Here is a 23,178-nt window from a genome sequence, read left to right as displayed (position 1 = left end):
TTCACAGCATGTCTGATAATATTTTTTCTTCTGGAGAAAGTCTTATTTGTTTTATTAATTTTTATTTTTTTAAACACCATTTTAAGGTCAATATTATTAGTCCCCTTAAGCTATATTTTGTTTCGATAGTCTACATGACAAACTATTGTTATACAGTAACTTGCCTAAGTACTCTAACCTGCATAGTTAACCTAATTAACCTAGTTAAATCTTTTTTTTTTTAAGATTTATTTATTAGATTTTTTTGACAGTTAACAAAGTAAAAAGAGACAATAACAGTACAAACAGAAAAAAAAATATATATATATAACAGTACAACATTGATAAAAAATAAATAAATAAATAAACCACACTATAACCCTCATATTGTGCGACACACAGTATATGACATGCATAAACACTATATAATGTGCATAAATCAATTTTCAAATTGATCATATAAACAGGTCTGTACCAGACGTTGAGGTTGACAGCATGGTGTATTAAGTAAAATAAACAGTAATAATAAAATAAACAAATAGAAAAAAATAGAAAAGAAATTTTTAAAAAAGCGAGAGAAAAGGGAAAATGTATTAAACTAAATAGGCTGGGGGTGGCACATTCTTAACTTGTGGTTTTATGTCAAGAAAAAGTTGTATGTTCGTGCTATATCACCAGCACTAATACTCAACTGGAAGCACAGATCAAAATAAAAATGCAAGAATGGCAACCATTCACTCCACAGTAATTGCCTCAAGTCTCAGAGATTTGACATGTTCCAAAAAAGGCAACCAAATATTAGAAAATTTGACCACTGAACCTCGAAGACTATGTTTAATTTTTTTCTAATTTAACAAAAAATAAGGCATCTTTAATCCACTGAGTATGGGATGGGGGTTGAGGAGACTTCCACTGCAACAAAATGCACCGCCTAGCTAATAATGACAGAAAAGCTATTAATTCAGAAAAATAAAATGGTAACTCACAGTCAGGGGGAAGAACTCCAAACAGGCCAATTAACGGAGAAGGATCAATATTAATAGATGTAATTTCTGAAAATGAATCGAAAACGGACTCCCAAAAAGGAAACAAAGCCGGACCGGTCCAAAACATGTGAACTAGATTTGCATGTTCAGCATGACATTTGTCACAGGTTGGATCAATAGCAGGGAACATGCGAGCCAGTTTACACTTAGACCAGTGAACTCTGTGAACTACTTTGCACTGTAGAATCCCATGGCGAGCACATACAGATGATGTATGGACCTTTTGTAAAATTGTTGACCAAATATCTTCTTTTATGTCTATGTTAATGTTAAGATCCCTCCTAGTTACATCTTTAAATGTCACTTTAAGCTGTATAGAAGTGTCTTGAAGAATATCTAGTCTAATATTATTTACTGTCATCATGGCAAAGATAAACTAAATCAGTTATTAGAGATGAGTTATTAAAACTGTTATGATTAGAAATGTGCTGAAGAAATCTGCTCTCTGTTAAACAGAAATTGCGGAAGTAAATAAGCACACATAGACACACAGAGACTTATACACACACATGCAAACATCAACATACACACACTTTTGGGGACATGCCACAAGTGTATTGGTTTTTATGCTGTACATTCTCTCGTTATACACATTTGTAACAAAGACATACAAATAAACACACACTCGCACAAATACGCAGACACAGTGACGCACAGACACACTCTCACACACTCACAGTTACACACACACACACTCAGCATACAGATTTATACACACTAGACACTCACACACCGATATACGCACACTCTCACACAAGCACACACTCACTCGCAGAGAGATACACAGAGAGAGAGATGCACTCATACACAGAGACATGCAGAGAGAGATGCAAACACACACTCTAGCATACAGATTTACACACTCACATTCAGACAGACTCGTACACACTCACACACACAGACACATGGACACTCACAGACAAGCTGACTTACAGTAACGCACACGCAAACATAGACAGACTGACACACACAATCACACACACACACACACACACACACACACCATACAGATTTACACACATTAGACACTCACACACAGATATACGCACACTCTCACACAAGCACACACTCACTCGCAGAGAGATACACAGAGAGAGAGAGATGCACTCATACACAGAGACATGCAGAGAGAGATGCAAACACACACTCTAGCATACAGATTTACACACACTAGAATCTTTCACACAGATATACTCACACTACCACACAAGCACACACTCGATCACAGAGTCATACACACAACGAAAGACGTGCACACATGCATACACACAGAGAGAGATGCAGACACATGCACACAGAAATAAAGGTATACACACACACACACACACACACACACACACGTGACATGCCCATTCAGATTTACAGATACACCTACAGATATACGCACACTCACACAAGCATTCACTCACAAAAACATACACACAGACACACAGTGACATACATTCTCACACACTCGCATACAGATACACACTCACATTCAGACAGACTCGTACACACTCACACACACAGACACATGGACACTCACAGACAAGCTGACTTACAGTAACGCACACGCAAACATAGACAGACTGACACACACAATCACACACACACACACACACTCACCATACAGATTAACACACATTAGACACTCACACACAGATATGCACACAAGAAACATGCACACACACACACACACATACACACACACAGACATTTTCACACAGATACACGCACACACACACACACACAGCGAGTTACACACTCGCATACAGGTACGCTCACATACACACTCACTCACAGAAATGCACACATAGACAGACTGACACACACACACACTCACCATACAGATTTACACACATAAGAAACATGCGCACACACACACACACACACACACGCACACAGACAGACATTTTCACACACTCCTATACAGATACATGCACACACACACACACACACACACACAGAGAGTTACACACTCGCATACAGACACACTCACTCACAGAAATGCACACTTAGGCAGACTGACATTAGCACACAGTCACACACATAAACATCTGCCCTCCAAAGTATTACACACTAATAATTTCACTTCCTCCTAAAAGTAACACTTGATATATTCTGTGCTCTGATTGGCTGAATCACAAGGAAGCAAACCTCCAGTGAAGAATCACACACTATTTGAATGCACATTATAATGCAGCTGCTCTCGCACAGAGGTTATTTTTAAAACGGCAACTTCCTGTTTCATCGCATGTCACTTTGGGCTTTGTCTCATTGTCTCATTGCTGATGCGTTTGATTGGTGAGGTAAACACTTTGCTATTTTCCATATGCATTAAGTAACCTGATGCTTTTCTTTTGCACTGCCATCATCACTCAGCGTTGTGTGTGTGTGTGTGTGTGCGTGCGTGCGCTTTATCAGTGTTTCCAGCTTCATGAAAAAGACCACAGAGAAGATCAACACTCTTCAGATGAACGCTGACCTTTGGCCTCGGCCTGACCTCCGGGAGGGCGTTCAGGGTGAGGTTGCTTCCACAGCGAGCCCCATTTCCGAGGAAAGCGAGCAGGAGTGAGTGCGTTTCGTGTTCTGACGCCCTTCTGATGTTTTCTGACTGACGCATTGTGTTGAGGGTGGTTTGTGACGGTCTCTCTCTTAGGTTAAACACTGAAGAGTCCAGCTCTGAGTCTGAGCTGCTGGAGCTGAGAGCCGCTACTAAGAAAGCCATGTGAGTGCCACTTCCTGTTGTCGTTTATTTATTATAATGACTATAAGCTATATCAATATTTGAATTAATATTTGGGTGCTGAGATATATGAATGAGAGATGTTAATATGCAGCTTTTTATTTTTGTTTGTAGTTTGTTTTCTGAAAGACATTTTACATTAGGATTCATTCATTCATTTTCCTTCGGCTTAGTCCTTTTATTAATCTGGGGTCGCCACAGCGGAATGAACCGCCAACTTATCCAGCATATGTTTAACACAGTGGAGGCCCTTCCAACTGCAACCCAGCACTGGGAAACACCCATACACACTCATACTCTACGGCAGGGGTTTTCAAACTGTGGGTCGCAACCCACTAGTGGGTCTCACGGTGAACAAAGGTGGGTCGTGCAACGTCAAATAGCTGCAGCTATATTTACATGGTGGTGAATCGAAACCAGTACGATTGACGGCAATAACTCAAAAACCTCTTACCCTAAAAATATCTAAAGTGTGTTTCCTACAAAAAGACAAAGCTGGTTATGTTTCACAGCTGTCTTTTTCTTTTTTTTCGCTCGACATTAAGAGCACTGCTCCGTTTGAGCCCTCGCAATCTGCATTTAGCTGGTAGAGCTCGCGCTGAGTGGAGCTCTCAGTAAGGCACCGTCGGAAAAGTCTTCTTTTTTTCGTTTTCTTTCTTCTTTTTTTTTGCTCCGTCCTGCGTTTTTTATTTTAAACACTACTAATTGTCTCTTAAATGAGCACAAACAGTTATTAAAGTAGTCGAATGCTTCATTATAGATCTGTGCATTCTTACATTAACACCTCTGTTATCAAACAAAACACAATGAGAGATTCATCTGCTGCTCTTCACTAAATAACTCTAGTAACTTTATTCAATATGCAAATACAATTAAAAGTGAAATAGATTTTATAGCTTTATTTTCTATTTAATTTCTGTATAGGCCATTGATTTTAATAAGCTAAACCTTTTATTTCATTGTCAATATTTTCTAATGTTTGCTATGTATTCTATCATTTGAAGCTATTTGTTGTCCTATATTTTTTTACATCCCAATGTTGACAGATTGCTAATCAATAAACAGCTATAGTGCTATCTGTTAGTTTTAACGTCAGCTAATGTTATGGAAGTGCATAGATGTTATGGAAAATAGTAATAGTAATGTAACATCCCCCATCATTCCTTCCTCAAGCAAATATTAGATCTATTCAGCAATAATGTTAACTGCTTTGGCATATTTATCTGACGTTTTCCCAGCTTGTAGTAGTCGATTAAAAAGCTATTTAGTTTCTTATGACTATACACTAGCAGTGGAGTTTACTGCGATGTGACGGGGCTTGATCATAATCACGGGGCTTAATCAAAGGTTGATCATATTCTCTTCTGAAAAAAAAAGAAGAGGATCTTTTTCAACAAAAAAGTGATCACATTTACAGCCAGCATCCCACAAAAAGCACTTCGAGCCTCATTTTGTGCATATCAAATCGCTAAATCCAAAAAGCCGCACACCATATATTTTTAACTGCTTTTAATGGATACATTTTTTACCTATTTTTCCATATTAAAATATTATGGTGGGATTTATAATCCGGGAAAAAAAAAGTTTGGGAATCCCTGCTCTACGGCAAGTTTAGTTTATTCAATTCCCCTATAGCGCATGTGTTTGGACTGTGGGGGAAACCGGAGCACACGGAAGAAACCCACACCAACACAGGGAGAACATGCAAACTGCACACAGAAATGCCAACTGGCCCAGCCGAGACTCGAACCAGTGACCTTTCTGCTGTGAGATGACCCAGATATATTTATCTATAAATTAAATAACGTACTTATTTTTACCAGGTCTTATATAAAAGTATAAGTGATCATTTGTTATGTTTTAAATGATTAAACCGCATAAGTTGGCGGTTCATTCCGCTGTGGCAACCCCTGATAAAGGGACTAAGCTGAAGGAAAATGAATGAATATATTTGAACTGATATACAGTGAGTATACATAATATTATTATTTATTTATTTGACATGGACATCACAATTACACTGGACAACCAAATGCATTTGTTTAAGTGTTTTAGCAAACTTGCTAATTCTCAACACCTGTCCAAAGGAGACTTAAAAATTGACAAAGTGGAAATATAATAAATACATATAGACAACATTACATATATTTACACAAAATTACTGAAGGCAAAACCAAAGGCGACATGATCCAACCAACTAACTGTAGACTATTTGTGCAAACACTGCTGTTTTGTTTTTAACCACTTTTTAAAAACTAAACCAAACTAAAAATATTTAGATTACTTTCTGATTTTAAGCTAACCGGTAAATCATTCCACAGTTTGGCTCCCTTTACAGAGAAGACAGATTGACCAAAGGAGGTCTTACAATTTGGCACTAGACAGTCACCATTAGCAGTTGCTCGTGGAACTCTGTCAGAGGTTTGATGCCTACTGATTAGATCAGAAAACAGGATTGGAGCATGCTTATTTAAACATTTAAAAACCAATTTAAGATAATTACATTTAATAAAACTATCAAAACTAAACATAAACAGATCCGTTTTCAAGTATTGTGTTTTTATGTTGTGCATTGAACATTTCAATTGCACAAAAATACGTGATTTATGGAGATTAATACAATTTGGGGTTTCTTAGTCGTTTTCAGAAAGCATGTTTTTCCAATAAGTGTTAAAGACAGAACGATTTCTAAAAATGATTGAACGTATGGGTAATTCTTTCTCACAGTCCGGTTTAAATTGTCTTCTCAAACAAGCCGGCCTCCACTTGCTGGCTGGCACCTGATTCACTGCACCTGTGCGGCAATGATGAAACCCATTCAGAGACAGAGGCGGAGAGAAGAGAACCACACGCAATACACACACAAAAGCCTCACTACTTAAGATATTTATTTATTTATGTTATTTTCATAATATTATTTAATTATTTAAAGAAAATACATAACAATTGAGATGTGGTGGAATTGACATTTGTTTAGTTCATGATGGAGAAACTGTTTTTTGTCTTATCTAAGTTTGTCCTCTTATGCTGTGTTCACACCAGACGCGGAAGGCGCGGATAAATCGCGATATTCGCGCGTAAATAGCCGCGTGAACATTTGAGTTTACTCGCTTCATACGCGCGTCAAACCCCACTTCATTCGCGTGTCAAATTCACTTCAGAACAGACGTGGATTCGCGTGATGGGCAGGGCTTCTGTCTGCCCGAAGACTCTAGCTTCGTAGCTAAATGGCTAACATGGATTTTATGAAGAAAATAACAGTGTTTATGTGCTTTATGAAGACTGAAAAACAGCGTCGATACGTTTAGGGTCGTGTCTGAGTCCACTACATCCTTTCAGAGGTGCCTCCAGCTCTGTGAGCTCATAAACTCCTCCAGAAACTGAACCTGGATGACGGAGGCTTTCAGCCGTGCTTCAGACTGAGCCAAGCCCAGTTTGATGAACTGTTGTCGGTGAAGGCTGGAGGATTTCCCTCGGAACACCGACAACAGGCGATACATCACAATCACGCCCCCACAAGAGCAAGCTTCTGATTGGTTAACGCGGCGCGAATGTACGCTGAAGTTCAGATTTTCGAAATCGAGAGATTCCCATGAAACGCTCGTTAAGCACGCTCAATTCGCCCCACGCCATTTGCGCAATTTGCTTTATTCGCGCAGTGCCATTCGCGCGTATCGCGTCGCAGGATGTCTATTCGCATGTTTGCATTGACTTAACATGTAAATCACTCGCGTTCCGCGTCTGGTGTGAACGCAGCATTACAGATCTTAAAACTGGACCAGGGGTGGCCAACCCTGTTCCTGGAGAGCCACCGTCCTGCAGATTTCAGTTGCAACCCATATCAAACACACCTGCCTGTAATTACCACGTGGTGTTCAGGTCCTAATTAATTGGTTCAGGTGTGTTTGATATGGGTAGCAACTGAAATCTGCTGGAAGGTGGCTCTCCAGGAACAGGGTTGGCCACCCCTGTACTAGACAAATTGTTTAAACTTATGAGGCTATGTTACATTAATTTAGAACAAGTTTTTTTTTACTCAACTTCACAAGGCTAAAAGTGTTCGTAGCTGAAGAATGGCTCATATATCCCTCTGCAGCTCTCAGATCCAGGACCCGATGGTTTTACTGGACCCTCTCTGCCTCAGTGATGTGCTTCAGGAGTGGGCTCCAGTTCTGGAGAGAGCTTTGGGTCCGGAGGATCAAATCCTACCTGTAGAAACAACAAATCCAGAGGAGAAAACCCTGGAGGAGGAAGAGCTCGTCTCATCAATGTCTTGCTGCGTCGTGGTCCAACCAGAGATCTCAACATCGCCTGCTGCTGACCCAGATGAATCCGCAACCCACACTGAAGAAGAGGACTTTAGAGAGAGCACCCCCTGTTCCATCGCCCCAGTCCGAGCACAGTTCCCTCCTCTTGCAAACCATGTTGAACTCATACAGCTGTTTTCCCCCAAACCTCTGCCTCCTGACCTGCAGGCTGACCTCTCGCTGCTGGCCTGTCTGTATCTGGAGATGGGATGTCCCGGGAGAGGAGGGATGGAAAGCGTGTGTGTGTTCCTGAGGAGGTTCTTCTTCCTGTTGGACCAGGAAAGAGTGAGGAGGATGTGTATGCTGAGGTACAGGGAGAACCGTGAGGTGCTGAAGGCCTACATCGCTGGCATGCTGGGTGAGTTTACTGTACAGCAGGGGTCACCAACTTTTTGGAAACTGAGAGCTACTTCTTGGGTACCGATTAGTGTGAAGGGCTACCAGTTATTAAATAACAAATGTTTCTTAATTTACTTTTAATTATATGTGATTATTAATAATTAATAATAGTCATCTATGTGAAGACATTGATCATATTAATGATTTCTCACAGTAAGTCAACAATGATTTAACAAGTCAGATAAATATCAATATGCAACACTTCATTTGTCTGAAATCGTTTTTAAAGTTTTTTTTTAAATATATAACTTAAAGTAATTTTCAAATTTACACCAATGCAAGTGTGATTTAAAAAGAATACCTATAAAAATATTAGATGCAGCTTACTCATATGTGGTGCTATGGTGAGCTATTTTCTAGAACAGACCCGCGGGCAACTCATGTGAACCTGGCGGGCTACCTGGTGCCCACGGGCATCATGTTGGTGACCCCTGCTGTACAGAGATTAGCTGCAAAATTGGGTTTATCAGAGCAGTAGTAGTGCCTGTTGTTCTTTCCTGATCTCCTCTCTTTCTTCTATGTTATTTCCTGTCATCATACCATCGTGTCAAATAAATGCAAGATGCTAAAAAAAATCTTATATTAAAAAAAGGAAGGCTTTAGTACAGATTTTAAAGGCCCGGATAACCCAAAAATGCAAATTTACCTTCTATTCGCAAACCCTTAAAAAAATACTTATAAAAAAATGTATATACTATATATAATATGACTATATATATTGTTTTATAGTTTACTTATAATAAAAATATGGATTTTATTATAGGCTTAATAGGGCCAGTTCACCCAAAAACGAAATTTTACTTACTATTTGCCCACCTTAAAAATATATATTCTATCATAATTTACTAACAACTATTTACTTATACTTACTATTTATTTACTATTTACTTATATTAAAATGTATTGCATTTATTATAAACTAGAAAAGGCCAAAACTGAAATTTTACTATTTACCCACCCTAAAAACAATATTCTGTCACAATTTACTTACTACTATTTACTTATCCTTACTATTTATTTACCCACACAAAAATGTCATAATTTGCTTACATCAAAAAAATATTGGATTTATTACAGGCTTTAAGGGCTCAGTTCACCCAAAAATGAAAATTTACTTACTATTTACCCACCCTAAAAACAATATTCTATCACAATTGATTTATGTTAAAAAGTGGTTGGTTTATTACAGGCTTTAAAGGGCCAATTTACCCAATAATACAAATTTACCTACTATTTACCCACCCTAAGAACAATATTCTGTCATAATTACTAATGAATATAATACTGGGTTTGTTACAGGCTTTAAAGAGCCAGTTTACCCAAAAATCTACATTTACTTACTATTTAATCACCCTAAAAATAAATATTCTATCATAATTTACTTGTATTAAAAAGTATTGGGTTTATTACAGGCTTTAAAGGGCCAGTTCACTCAAAAATGATAAATTACTTACTATTAACCCACCCTAAGAACAATAGTCTGTCATAATTTACTTATTACTATTTACTTATAATTAATGTTTATTTACTATTTACTTATATTAAAATGTATTGGGTTTATTAAAGCTTCAAAAGGCCAAAACTGAAATTTTACTTATTATTTACCCACACAAAAAAAAGTCATAATTAGCTTATATTAACATTACTTGTATTAAACTTTATTTATTACAGGCTTTAAAGGGCCAGTTCAACCCAAAAAAAATTACTTACTATTTATCCACAAAAAAAAAAAAATATTCTGTCATAATTTACTTATAGAAAAAACATTGAGGTTATTACTGATTTTAAAGCGCCAGTTTACCCAGACCTAAAAATTTACTTACTATTTACCCACCCTAAAAATATATATTATATAAAAAAATATTGGTTTTAGTATAGGCCTTAAAGGGCCAGTTTACCCAAACCTGAACATTTTCTGACTATTTATACACTCTAAAAAAGTATTCTGTTATAATTTATTTATATTACAAAATATTGGGTTTATGACAAGTTTTAAAGGGCCAGTTCACCCAAATATCTACATTTACTTACTATTTACCCACCCAAAAAAATATATATTCTGTCATAATTGTATTAAAATATTGGGTTTATTACATTCTCTAAAGGGCCAGTTCATGCAAAAATCTACATTTACTTAGATTTGTTTAGCATGGTTAAATAGTAAGTAAATGTTCACTTTGGATGTTTATTCACTATTTATATCTTCCTTCATCTTGCATATATCCTGTCATACACTGAAAAAAGTGTTGCATGCAGAACTGTTGCAAACAATTTATTTGTGTTGAATTTAAACAAACAAATTAAGTTTAATAATGTTCAACTTAATTTGTTTGTTTAAATTCAACACAAATAAATTGTTTACAACCACTTAACTTTAAAAAAGTAAGTAAATCCAAGGAATCATCTTTGGATAATTTTTTTCAGTGTAATTTACTCGTCCTCCACTGGTTCCAAACATGTTTTTTTCTTCTGTTGAGCATGAAGGAAGATATACTGAAGAATGTTATTTTTATTGGATACATTTTTTACAGAAAAAAAAACATGTTTAGAAAATTTATGTAAAATCAGTCATTTTAGGCTTAAAAAAATCATAAAACTGTTGTGTGAAGTTGTGAAGGGACTGTCTGATCTTGTGCGGTGTGTGTGTGTGTTCAGAGTTCACTCAGGCCAGTAAAGTAGTGGAGGTGATCCAGAAGGGGGATCTGCTGAAATCTCTGCGCAGTTTAAGAGAACTGCAGCCCTGGAACGCTCCTCTGCTCCTCTCACACCTCTACAGGTCAGTTTATGTACACTACATGACAGAAGTCTTGTTGCCTTTCCAAGTTTTAGTAACAACAAGTAATAAGTTGACCTCCAGTTGATCATTTGGGGTCAGAAGTGGCTTATATGAAAGGTAAAGGCCTCTAGATGACGCTTATTTGACCAAAATAAAATATGATCATGCCTTGATTTTAAATAATTCAATCAGGACAGTAAGGTCTGACTCTGCTTAGACTAAAGTCTCGTCACTGAACAGAAATAATGTCCAGTATAGAATATAAAGTCCTGCTGCAGTGGAGACAGAATGAATATTGTGTCTGACTCCATCATGAGCTTGGAGGACTGCATCCATAAATCTCTGCACTGACTCTCATCACTGATTAATAAAGTCATCTGGAATGGCAAAGAGTTCCAGAGTTCATCAAGATGCCTTGGCTTCATCTTCAATGCCTCCTTCGTCATCTTACCCCAGACATGCTCAATAATGTTCATGTCTGGTGACTGGGCTGGCCAATCCTGGAGCAGCTTGACCTTCTTTGCTTTCAGGAGCTTTAATGTGGAGGCTGAAGTATGAGCAGGAGCGCTATCCTGCTGGAGAATTGTCCCTCTCCTGTGGTTTGTAATGTAATGGGCAACACAAATGTCTTGATACCTCAGGCTGTTGATGTTGCAGATCTCTTGCACGCCTCCATACTGAATGTAACCCCAAACCATGATTTTTTTTTTCACCAAACTTGACTGATTTCTATGAGAATTTTTTTTCTGTTTTTACTACAGGCTTTATGAGAAACATGGAGAGGTGGCTGTTCGAGCATACCCGCAGTTCTATCCCACAATCCTCCCCTCTGACATCATGGCCATGGCTTTACCCAGCCACTTCCTGCCTTATTTGGACAATTTAGTCCAGTCACGGGCTGAACAGCAACGGTATGGCCGAGTTACATTTGTACATACATTGTGACGTATGCTATAATCTGTTATTTTGTCTTCGACCAGGCTGTCGTTTTTGGGCTCTCTTCTTCAGCCAGAAACTCTGCGTCAGGATTGGCTGGAACTGGCGCTATCCCATGATGCTCCACAAAGAGAGGATACACTCACTCATGATGGACAGCCCAGGTACAGGAAAGAAATATAATTTTAAAAAAGTATGAGCAATGAGAAATCTGTCATGCCTGTAAGTTTATATGTATATACATGGCACTTTGAGGTTTTTGCATCTCAACCCGTCATATATTTTATTTTCGTTTGTTGTATGTATTGCATAATTCTTATTATATAACTTTGTGAATATATCTATCTAATTTAAATATATTTATTCAGCTATTTACTTCTATGTAAGCTAAATATTGCAAACAAAGTGTTATTTATAATATTTATTTTCCGACCACATTTATTTCGGTGTCACTGACTGTCCCGTCTCCTGTGCTGTAGGTGGCACTCTCACTTCTTCAGCTGGGGTTATGGGCGTCTGCTATCTCTGCTGATCCGCCTGCCTGCTGATCTGGCCTCTAAACAGAAGATGCTGGACATGTGTAAAGCTCACGGGTGAGTCTAGAGTAAAGGCCCGTGCACACCAAGACGTTTTTTGCTCGCGTTTTACGTTTAACGCCTCGTGACTAAATCAATGTGATCGTGCACACTAACGCGCAAAACGCCAGGCGCAAAAGCGTCGTTTTAAAAAACACCTCATGCTCATTTTGTTGTTTTCATGCGCGACGTCAAAACCTTCTCCACCAATCAGGTTGGCACTTTTGTTCACGTGCACGGAGCTGCTGAAGTTACAGTAAACAGCACTTGGAGGCGCTCAAACGCAAAACTGTCAATGCGAGCGCACATTGAAGAAGATGCCCAGAGGCGATATGAACGTGGAGCTGCTTATTGCTCTGGTGAACACTAATTATTTCTTCATCGCTAGAGCTGGAGCTGCTGCTTGAATTATCCATGCTAGTTTGAGTCACCAGTAACTTTAACAACAAACATGTGAACTTCCTCTCCTCCTCTTCTTCCGTGTTATAAGCGGGTGTCAGAAGCTTAATGTTGTGCAGCTCCATCTAACGTCAAAAGAGTGATTTTGCATACTCTTCAGCTTGACGTCAGTGAAGATCGCTTGGGTTTGAATACTGAAAAACATCTCGTAAAACGCTGACGATAATCGCAAACGAAAAGCGTCCCGGTGTGTAGGACCCTTTAGACTGGACAGATTTGAGTGTGAATGGGATGCTGTGTAACCTGTTATTCGTCTGTTAGGTATTGGATGGGTTACCTGTACCTGTGCAGAGAGCTGCAGCGGCGGGCCGAGGCCTTCAGTGCCATCTGCAGACTGGACGACATGACACTACTGGAGGGGGATGATGGTACTGCAAACACCAGTCTAAATCATTTACTTTAAAACAATGGTCTTAAACTCAATTCCTGGAGGGCCACAGCTCTGCACAGTTTAGCTCTGAGCACCTTGATTAGTTGCATCAGCTGGGTTTGATTAGGGTTGGAGCAAAGCTGTGCAGAGCTGCGGCTGTCCAGGAATCCAGTTTAAGACCTATGCTTTAGAAGAACACACAGAAAACACATAAGCACAACGACTCTCATTGGTAGAGCTATTTCAGAAAAAAGGGGAGGAGCCACTTAATTTGCCCCACCCTATTTTTACATTTTAGGTAAATTTACATCACACGTCAAACAATACTGTGGAGTTCAAAGCACTTCAGGGGACCTTTTAAATGTAAATTCCACGAGTGTAAAACCCTGGTGGACAAAAAGCCAATCAGAACACCAAACAGACTGTTGCGTGACTCATATTTTGATGTAGGTCATAGATGATCTGATTTAAGCCCTGGTCAGATCACGTTTTTACTGTCAGTTACTAATACGCCAGATTATATATTTTTATATAAAAAATATAAAAAATATTAATTAAATTATATTTAATTATATTAAATATAATTTATTTATTTTTCCTTGATTAAATCTTGACTTTTCATGGGTAACAAATGCCAGACTACACATTCCTTCACGATCAGTCATCCGTTAAAGTCAACAACCAGCGTTATTTCCCAAAGCAGTCACAAGTGTTGCTAAAACAATATTTCTGAATATCTTAATTTAACATTTTTTAATCTTATTTCAATCTTAATAAGTGCTGATGCTTGCAGACAACTAATAACTACATTATTTAAGGGCGTTCGTTATGACATGGATAGGATCAAACTTACGATTTCTTTTTAATATTAAGGTATTTTCTTTGAAATCTAAATGTATATTTTCCTGCCATGGGTTGCTTATTAAACACTTGCCTGAACTTGCTGTCAGAGAGATTGAGAAAATGAAAGCACATCAGCAGCAAGGAAAAATCAGATGCTCAAGACATCATTTTTTAAATAATTACATATAAAAAAAATTAGCAAATATATGACAGAGGTTTGTGATACAACAGTTACAGTGAAGCATTCATTCATTCATTCATTTTCTTGTCGGCTTAGTCCCTTTATTAATCCGGGGTCGCCACAGTGGAATGAACCGCCAACTTATCCAGCAAGTTTTTACACAGCGGATGCCCTTCCAGCCGCAACCCATCTCTGGGAAAAGTGAAGCATTCATTACATCCCTATTTTCCACAGAGCGAAACAAATCAGCCACCAGAATAGATGAGTAGTAGAGAGGCACACACAAAAATATAAATCATATATTTTTCTTTGAAAAAATATCTTTCTGAAACGAATTTCGTTTTGTATAATTTGTATCTTAATTTTAATGTATCTTTTGTTAGTCAATTATCTATAAACAAGAGTAACGAATGACATTTGAGATGGTGCGCTTCAAAACAAGTCCGCTATATGCACCAAAACACGAATTGCCGTGAGATTTTGCTGCTTTGTTAAATAAAATAATAATCTAGCCTAAATGAATTAAAGTGAAATGTTCACAGTTTCAGAGAAGCCTACATTGAACTGTTTTCACTATTAATGACAAATCTGAATAAGCAGGAAATGCTTTTGCAATGCCTTTTGCACTAAATGTGTTCCCAGATTAAGGCTGATTTATACTTCTGCGTCAAACGCCGGCGTATGCTACTGCGCTGACGCATAGGCCTTAGCCGTGGCCGTCGGCGTCGCTGACGTGCACCTCTCAAAAAATGTAACTACACGTCGCAACGACGCGTAACGCAAGCTCTGTGATTGGTCGGCTTGGTAGCGCTGACGAGTCTGGGCGGGACCGAGAGCTGCGTGAATGGTGCGAGCCTGATGGAGCGATTGTTTACAAGTGTGGAGTCCCGTGAAGGAGCTCCGGATGGAAAGTTTTGTTTTGTGTTTACCTCATTGTTAAAGTTGTTGCACGTCCGCCAGGTTCCTGCCTCAAAATGAGCGAATTTGAGCCACTTGTACAATCAGGAAGTGTTCAGGAAAAGCAAAACAGCAGCGAAGAAACTCGACACAGAGGAACATTTACACCTCACTGCCAACTAGCGTTTCGGAAGTGTTAATGCAGACCAACAGAGACAGCGCGCAGAGGTATAAATGCACAGCTATGCTCGTTGCATGCGCCGTGGGTTACGCCGGTCACTTGACGCAAAAGTATAAACCAGACTTTACTCAGAAAAACAAACTCTGTTGGAAGGATGAAAGAACTCAGAAACTCGTTTTGAGAATGGAGATGCATATTAGTGCCAATCTGTCAGAGAAAATTGCTTAAAACACTTTATTATTTTAGATAAGATAGTTAAAGTTTGCATAAACAATGATTGATCTCATCCACACATGATCCACCCATATGTAAATATGCAGCCTATTTTTTGATTACCTGAACAGCGCATTAACGGCAGCACCTGCTGAGATAACCGAGAAGTTATTTACACTTATTGCAGTGTCACCCACGTGACGGAACTCGTCGTGATGAACGAGAAAAAAATTAAACATGCTAGACTTTCTGCGATGGTGTCGTGAGGTGTTGCAGGCATGCTATCGGTTGTCATGAACTATACCACATTACATGAGAAGAAATGATTGAATCTTGAGTCACGACGCCCATTTGACGTTTACGAATGCTCACGCACCCTACATCAAGTAAATTGTGCAAAAATCATGACAAATTTTTGTGATCTAATCGGGACTTTACATGTTGCACATGGAATCAATAATATTTACACCCCAGGCTTCTTTTTGACATTATAACAATGATAATTTTCCTCCCTTATTTTTACGTTCATCAAAGGTTATATTAAACTCAGCATGTATGCGGGATGCTTATTTTGAAAATCTAAAATTTCTCTTTTTTTTTACCAGGTATTGTTCCTCAGTCTCTGGATGAGTGGGTTTTGCTGCTGCAGCTTTCTCAGCAAATCAGTGCAAGTGATGAATCATCGTTAACTTCGACAAAAAACAGCAATGGCTCATGTTTGGATGACGCTAACAGTAATGGTGACTGCTCTTCTGGCCTATCAAACGGTTCCACAGACTGGAGCATTCAGGTCAGTCCGGAGAACATCATCCTGCGTTTGGTGCGAGTCTTCGGGCCGGACCGAGCCCTGACAGCCCTGCAGGAGCATGGCATACCAGTTGATCACAGTTCACGCTCCACGCTGGTCTGTGATCTGCTGCGAATGGCAGAGAAACGGCAAAGGTGAGCGAAGAACAGATAGTTATTCGCCCTCCTGTGAATTTCTTCTGATTCAGATGATTCCCAAATGATGTTGAGCAGATTCAGGAATTTTTTACAGTATTTCCTAGTATATTTTTTCTTCTGGAGGAAGTCTTGTTTTATTTCGGTTAGAAGAAAAGCAGTTTTAATTGTTTTAAAAGCATTTAAAGGTCAATATTATTAGCCCACTTAAGCAATATTAGTTTTGAATTGTCTCCAGAACAAAACACTGTTATACAATGACTTGCCTAATTAGCCTAACTTTACCCTAATTAACCTAGTTAAGCCTTTAGATGCACTTAAAGCTGAATACTAGCATCTTAAAGAATATCTAGTCAGATATTATGTACTTTGGAATATCATATTCACTATATTTTTATCATGCTGTAAAAAGAGACTCGTAATCTAAAATTAATAAGGTAGTATTTTTTTTAATTAGTTGGCAGTGTCCAGTATAGTCTACTGCTTTAGGAAAGTAGTAGGCAGACTATAGTAGGTACTGCATGTTAGATTTAATTGCTTTTAAAAAATAATAGGCAGTGTACAGCATATGCTTTGCAGTATAAAGGCTGATTTATACTTCTGCGTCAAACGCCGGCGTATGCTACGGCGCTGACGCATAGCCCTTCCCCGTGGCCGTCGGCGTCGTTGACGTGCACCTCTCAAAAATTGTAACTACACGTCGCAACGACGCGTAGCGCAAGCTCTGTGATTGGTCGGCTTGGTAGCGCTGACGAGTCTGGGCGGGACCGAGAGCCGCGCGAATGGCGCGAGCTGGACGCGAGCCCAATGTAGCGATTGTTTACACGTGTGGAGTCTCGTGAAGGAGCTCCGGATGGAAAGTTTTGTTTTGTGTTTACCTCATAGTTAAAGTTGTTGCACGTCCGCCGGTTCCTGCCTCAAAATGAGCGAGTTTGAGCCACTTGTACATCCCGGAAGTGTTCAGGAAAAGCAAAACAGCAGTGAAGAAACTCGACACAGAGGAACATTTACACCTCATTGCCAACTAGCGTTTCGGAAGTGTTAATGCAGACCGACAGAGACAGCGCGCAGAAGTATAAATGCACAGCCACGCGCGTTGCATGCGCCGTGGGTTACGCCGGTCACTTGACGCAGAAGTATAAATCAGGCTTAATACTATTGCATTCAGATCAAATAGTTGTACAGTATATGCTGTATAGTGTGCTAATATTCTAGCTTGATTGAAAGGTTTTTAAGAAATAATAGGCAGTGTACAGTATATACTGTGCAGTTAGGCATGGGACAGTAACCGTTTTCAAGGTTTACTGCGGTTTGGAAAAGTCAAGGTTTTAAAATCGCCAAATTTTTCTGCTATACCATTCCTAAGGTATGTGTAAGATTATGTATGTATTTATTTTTTATTTTTTTTATTTTTTTTGGACAACAGTATCTTCAGCAGAAAAGCTATCCAAAGATGCTATTTAAATTGTACAGAAATCAGTGTTTTTGAAAATAATGAAGACAGCAGAGGTCAATGATTCATTTTCATTATTTAGCCTGACATGTTTAATGCTTTAAAATATATTAAATGTTACACAAAATAAGATGTATTGTGTTCAAAGGGGGGAAAAGTCTTTGTTTTTTTACCCAGACATTTAAAAAGAATATATTTAAAGTAGTAAACACAAAACTGTGAATCCGGGATATTTTTAACCAAGGTTATCATACCGTCAGAATCTTATACCGGCCCATGCCTATGTGCAGTTTAATAGTATACCGATCCAATCAAATAGTTTTTTTTAATATACTAGTCAGTGGACAGTGTATATACTATATAGCATGCTAATATCTTATTAATATTATTACTCTTTTTAATATACTAGTCAGTATACAGTTTATACTGTCAAAGTCCCTTTTAGGCAAGTCATTTTACTTGATGGCCATCTTTCACACGCCTCTTAGGCAGTTCGCTCATGTATGCTCTCTGAATGGGGATACATCAAATTCTCTAAAACTGTTTGCCAAGCTTACGATGGGGTATATGCCAAGCTAATGTGTTTCCCATACTGATAAACTTGATAAACCTGTTATTGTGAGTTTTTTTCCATTTTATATGGTTCCCTGAACATGCCAATTCGGCATATACCCTATTACATTACATACATGGAATTGCCAATTCACTTAAATAACGACTGTCTCAGTTTCAAGTTTAATTTCTTTTTTTCTTATATTTATTTATATATTATATTATATTATATTATATTATATTATATTATATTATATTATATTATATTATATTATATATATTTTTGTTATTTTTTATTTTTTGCTTTCCAAAACAGTTCCAAACAAAACAAAACAAAAAAATAAATAAATAAATAAAAGAAATTAAAAAACATTTTTAAAGAACATAGAAACAAAAAAGACATACAATGCAGGTGTCTAAGGTCACCGAATACAATCTTATTTACATTTTTATTTATTGTTGCTATATAAAATTTTGTTTAGGGTTACATATCAATGATCAACAAGCTCTAGATGTGTATATTGGCTATATAAAAGCACCACAGTACAATTAAAACATTGCATTTCTTCTCAGCCATTTATCCCAGGATGCAGAAATTTTATAGGCTTGTTGTCTTAAGGAAAGTTTCAAACGTTCGAATCAAACAAAAGTAGTATTTTTTCAGGTTGCCCAAGCTAATGCACGTGCACACTCTAAGGAAACGAGATCATGACACCAACCTCATTTACAGCTGTTCTACACATTATCATTTTAGTGTTTTAGGTGTTTTCCCAGATATGGGTTGCGGCTGGAAGGGCATCTGCTGTGTAAAAACTTGCTAGATAAGTTGGCGGTTCATTCCGCTGTGGTGACCCCAGATTAATAAAGGAATTAAGCTGACAAAAAAAAGAATGAATGAATGTTTTAGGCGTTTGAGTAGTAGCAGTCATGTGATGTGCGTTTGACAGGACTGACTGTACCTCGCGTTGGTTTTATAAAGATTACAAAATCAAAAAAACTTTTGTGCTTAAGTGTAGTCAGTTAATTTAAAAGCACAGATTTTAAGCTTTATTTTGATATATGTCTGTGAAGCAAGTATTCGCTGAGATTCCAGTGTGTTTGTTAACCACAAAAACTGTTGTAAAAGCTCACGTCTGGTCTGAGCTTCTCCCCCGGAGAAACATCAGTCTGTAATGATTAATGATTGGCTCCTACACTAGTAGGCGGGGCTTCATTTACCATATTGACTGTTAGACTTTTCCCCATTTAAAACAATACGAGTGACACGTCTTGCGCATTATATAGTCTGTGATACTGTGTATTATGCTAATATCCCATTCAGATTCATTTTAATCTTTCAACATTTTTCAAAAAAGGAGTATTTCCTTATGATAATATATTTTAAAAATTAGTGTACTGAGTATACGCTTATAATCTGTTAATTTAAATAGTTGCAATTGTATAGTATCCTTCGCAGTATGCTACTAATTCAATCTGAACTACTTTTGAAAAATAATAAGCAGCGCATGGTATATAGTGCACTACATAGATAAATGTTTTTGTCCTTATTTATTTATAGTCTTTTTTGCATTGTTTTCTCCTTTCAGAGCTTTGATTCAGAGCATGCTGGAGCGCTGTGATCGGTTTCTGTGGTCTCAGCACGCTTGAGTCTCCTCCGCATCTGCCTTCAGGACAGTCATGTTTCATTCAACCGCAGGTCTGGGATCAGCTCTTGCGTGCAGCTGGAGATTACACAGCCGACTGTTTCTAGATCAGCTGATTTCAGGTTATTGGACACGCATTCCAGTCTTAACACAGATTCCTATTCATAGCTTTTTCACACCAGCACTATGACTGTATTGTGTTGTAAATGATGCGTGAATGTCACATGACGTGGTTTTCTCCTTATTTAGCTATTAAACACAGTATGGTGTTGAAACCGTATTAACTATGGGCCTTTTTAATGAATATAAAAAAAATCCATTTGTACATAAATGCTTTCCCTACATTTCTTGTGTTCATTATTAAGGCCCAGTATGCTGAATGCATTTCTATACATATATATTACTTTACAATGTGATTTTCATCTGCAAGTATTTGAGAACGCTAATAAGCACATAAGTTAAAAACTAACTAGAGTGTTCTTTAAATAGAGAAAATTAAAAATAATTGCAAATGTATTAACTAATGCCATGCGGTTTGGCTGGTTTAACTGGCTGCTATTAATAAAAAGCACAATAAATAGCAGTACATGCTAATTAAAAAACATGTCAAAAGTGTTGTTTCTTTGAATGCACGACTGAGACATTCAGATTTTCTTTTCCCTCTTCATGCATAAAATTAATATAACTTGGTAAAACATGAATTCATGTGGTAGATGTGCAATACACACTCACCGGCCACTTTATTAGGTACACCTTACTAGTACCAGGTTGGGCCCCCTTTTGCTTTCAGAACTGCCTTAATCCTTCATGGCATAGATTCAACAAGCTACTAGATTTAGCTCCATATTGCACGCAGTTGCTGCAGATTTGTCAGCTGCACATCCATGATGCAAATCTCCCGTTCCACCACATCCCAAAGGTGCTCTATCGGATTGAGCTCTGGTGACTGTGGAGGCCATTTGAGTACAGTGAACTCATTGTCATGTTCAAGAAACCTGAGATGATTCATGCTTTATGACATGGTGTGTTATCCTGCTGGAAGTAGCCATCAGAAGATGAGTACACTGTGGTCATAAAGGGATGGACATGGTCAGCAACAATACTCAGGTAGGCTGTGGTGTTGACATGTTGCTCAGTTGGTACTAATGAGCCCAAAGTGAGCCAAGAAAATATCCCCCACACCCTTACACCACCATCACCAGCCTGAACAGTTAATACAAGGCAGGATGGATTCATGCTTTCATGGTGTTGATGCCAAATTCTGACCCGACCATCTGAATGTTGCAGCAGAGATCGAGACTCATCAGAGCAGGCAGCGGTTCTCCAATCTTCTATTGTCCAATTTTGTTGTCCGGGTGTACCAAATAAAGTGGCCAGTGAGTGTTTGTCAATACATAAATATTGTGAGATGTGCAAGTTTTAATATCTTAAAAATCCAAAAGCATTGACTGTGCCATAAAGTTAGAATGAGCCTATAATTCAAGATATGAAAGCCAAAGATATCCCTGTATCATATAGTTCGGTAGTTTAGAAGTTAATGTTAAGTCATTTTTTTTGGCTCAATGTTATCAGTTTTCTTTAGTTTCACCAATGAAAAGACTTCCAAAGAAACATTTATGCATCTCAGAGTAAAGGCCCGTGCACACTGAGCCGTTTTTTGCTCGCGTTTTCTGTCTGCGTTTAACGCCTCGTGACTAAATAAAAGACGTCAATGTGTTCGTGCACATCAACGCGCAAAACGGCAGGCGTAAAAGTGTCATTTGAAAAAAAACGCCTCATGCTCGTTTTTTTTGTTTTGACACGCCGCGTAAAACCCTTCTCCACCAATCAGGTCAGAACGTGCACGGAGCTGCTGAAGTTACAGTAAACAGCACTGGGAGGCGCTCAAGCGCAAAACTGTCAATGGGAGCGCACATTGAAGAAGATGCGCAGAGGCGATATGAACATTTAGCTGCTTATTGCGCTAGTGAACAATAATCATTTCTTCATTGCTAGAGCTGGAGCTGCTGCTTGAAAATCCATACTTGTTACCAGTAACTTTAACAACAAGCGTGTGAACTTCCTCTTCTCCTCTTCTTCTGTGTTTTAAGCGGGTGTCAGAAGCTTATAGTTGTTTAGAATCCACTCCAGAATCTCGCCGGAAGTAAGTCATCCAGGTACATCTCGCATACTGATTTTCGAATTCTGTGAATTCGCACATACTACTCGGCTCGCATACTGATTTTAGCGTACTATATAGTATGGAAGTATGCAGATTCAGACGCTGCCCTAGTAATTGGAAAAAATTTAAATATACCCCAAATTTTTAAGATTATTATTTATTTTATTTTGGTCAATGATGCACACTTATTAATATTCGGAGAGTCTACTAGCAATTAATATATAATGTAGTGTTATATTTAAACTGTAAACTTCATCTAGCAATGTTCTGAGGGGGTTCTTCTACGGTAAATGGGTTTTTAAGTTGGCGATTACCTGTAGTGCCCTCTAGTGATTCTTTCAAGCACTGCAACATGTCTTAACCAACACATTGGGCCCTATCATACACCCGGCGCAATGTGGCGCAAGGCGCAGCGCAATAGTCTTTTGCTACTTTCAGCTCGGCGCAAGGGTCATTTTGAGGTGTTGCGCCACGCTGTTTAAATAGCAAATGCATTTGCGCTCAAATGTGCGCCCATAGGCATTCTGCTCTAAAAAAGCA

At 38.3% G+C, this 23,178-nt stretch overlaps 1 protein-coding gene across 2 annotated transcripts in view; it reads left to right on the top strand.

The window, feature by feature from the left end:
* The window catches only part of hps5 (HPS5 biogenesis of lysosomal organelles complex 2 subunit 2), a 44,187-nt gene extending 23,108 nt beyond the window's left edge, over positions 1-21,079 (top strand). Inside the window, 10 exon segments of one of the 2 annotated variants that reach the window (NM_001089539.3) lie at positions 3,429-3,575; positions 3,664-3,732; positions 7,847-8,415; positions 11,112-11,232; positions 11,994-12,143; positions 12,213-12,332; positions 12,648-12,761; positions 13,464-13,570; positions 16,493-16,829; positions 20,421-21,079. In NM_001089539.3, the coding sequence (NP_001083008.3) occupies positions 3,429-3,575; positions 3,664-3,732; positions 7,847-8,415; positions 11,112-11,232; positions 11,994-12,143; positions 12,213-12,332; positions 12,648-12,761; positions 13,464-13,570; positions 16,493-16,829; positions 20,421-20,481 (1,795 nt within the window). In that variant the 3' untranslated portion in view covers positions 20,482-21,079. 2 annotated transcript variants of the gene reach the window in all.
* Positions 21,080-23,178: the final 2,099 nt, after the last annotated feature.

Source organism: Danio rerio, chromosome 25 (assembly GCF_052040795.2).
Source record: "Danio rerio strain M-AB ecotype USA chromosome 25, GRCz13ab, whole genome shotgun sequence".
In the NCBI taxonomy this organism is placed as follows: domain Eukaryota; kingdom Metazoa; phylum Chordata; class Actinopteri; order Cypriniformes; family Danionidae; genus Danio; species Danio rerio.
Note: the sequence above shows the minus strand (reverse complement) of the source record. Positions and strands in the feature narration are given on the sequence as shown.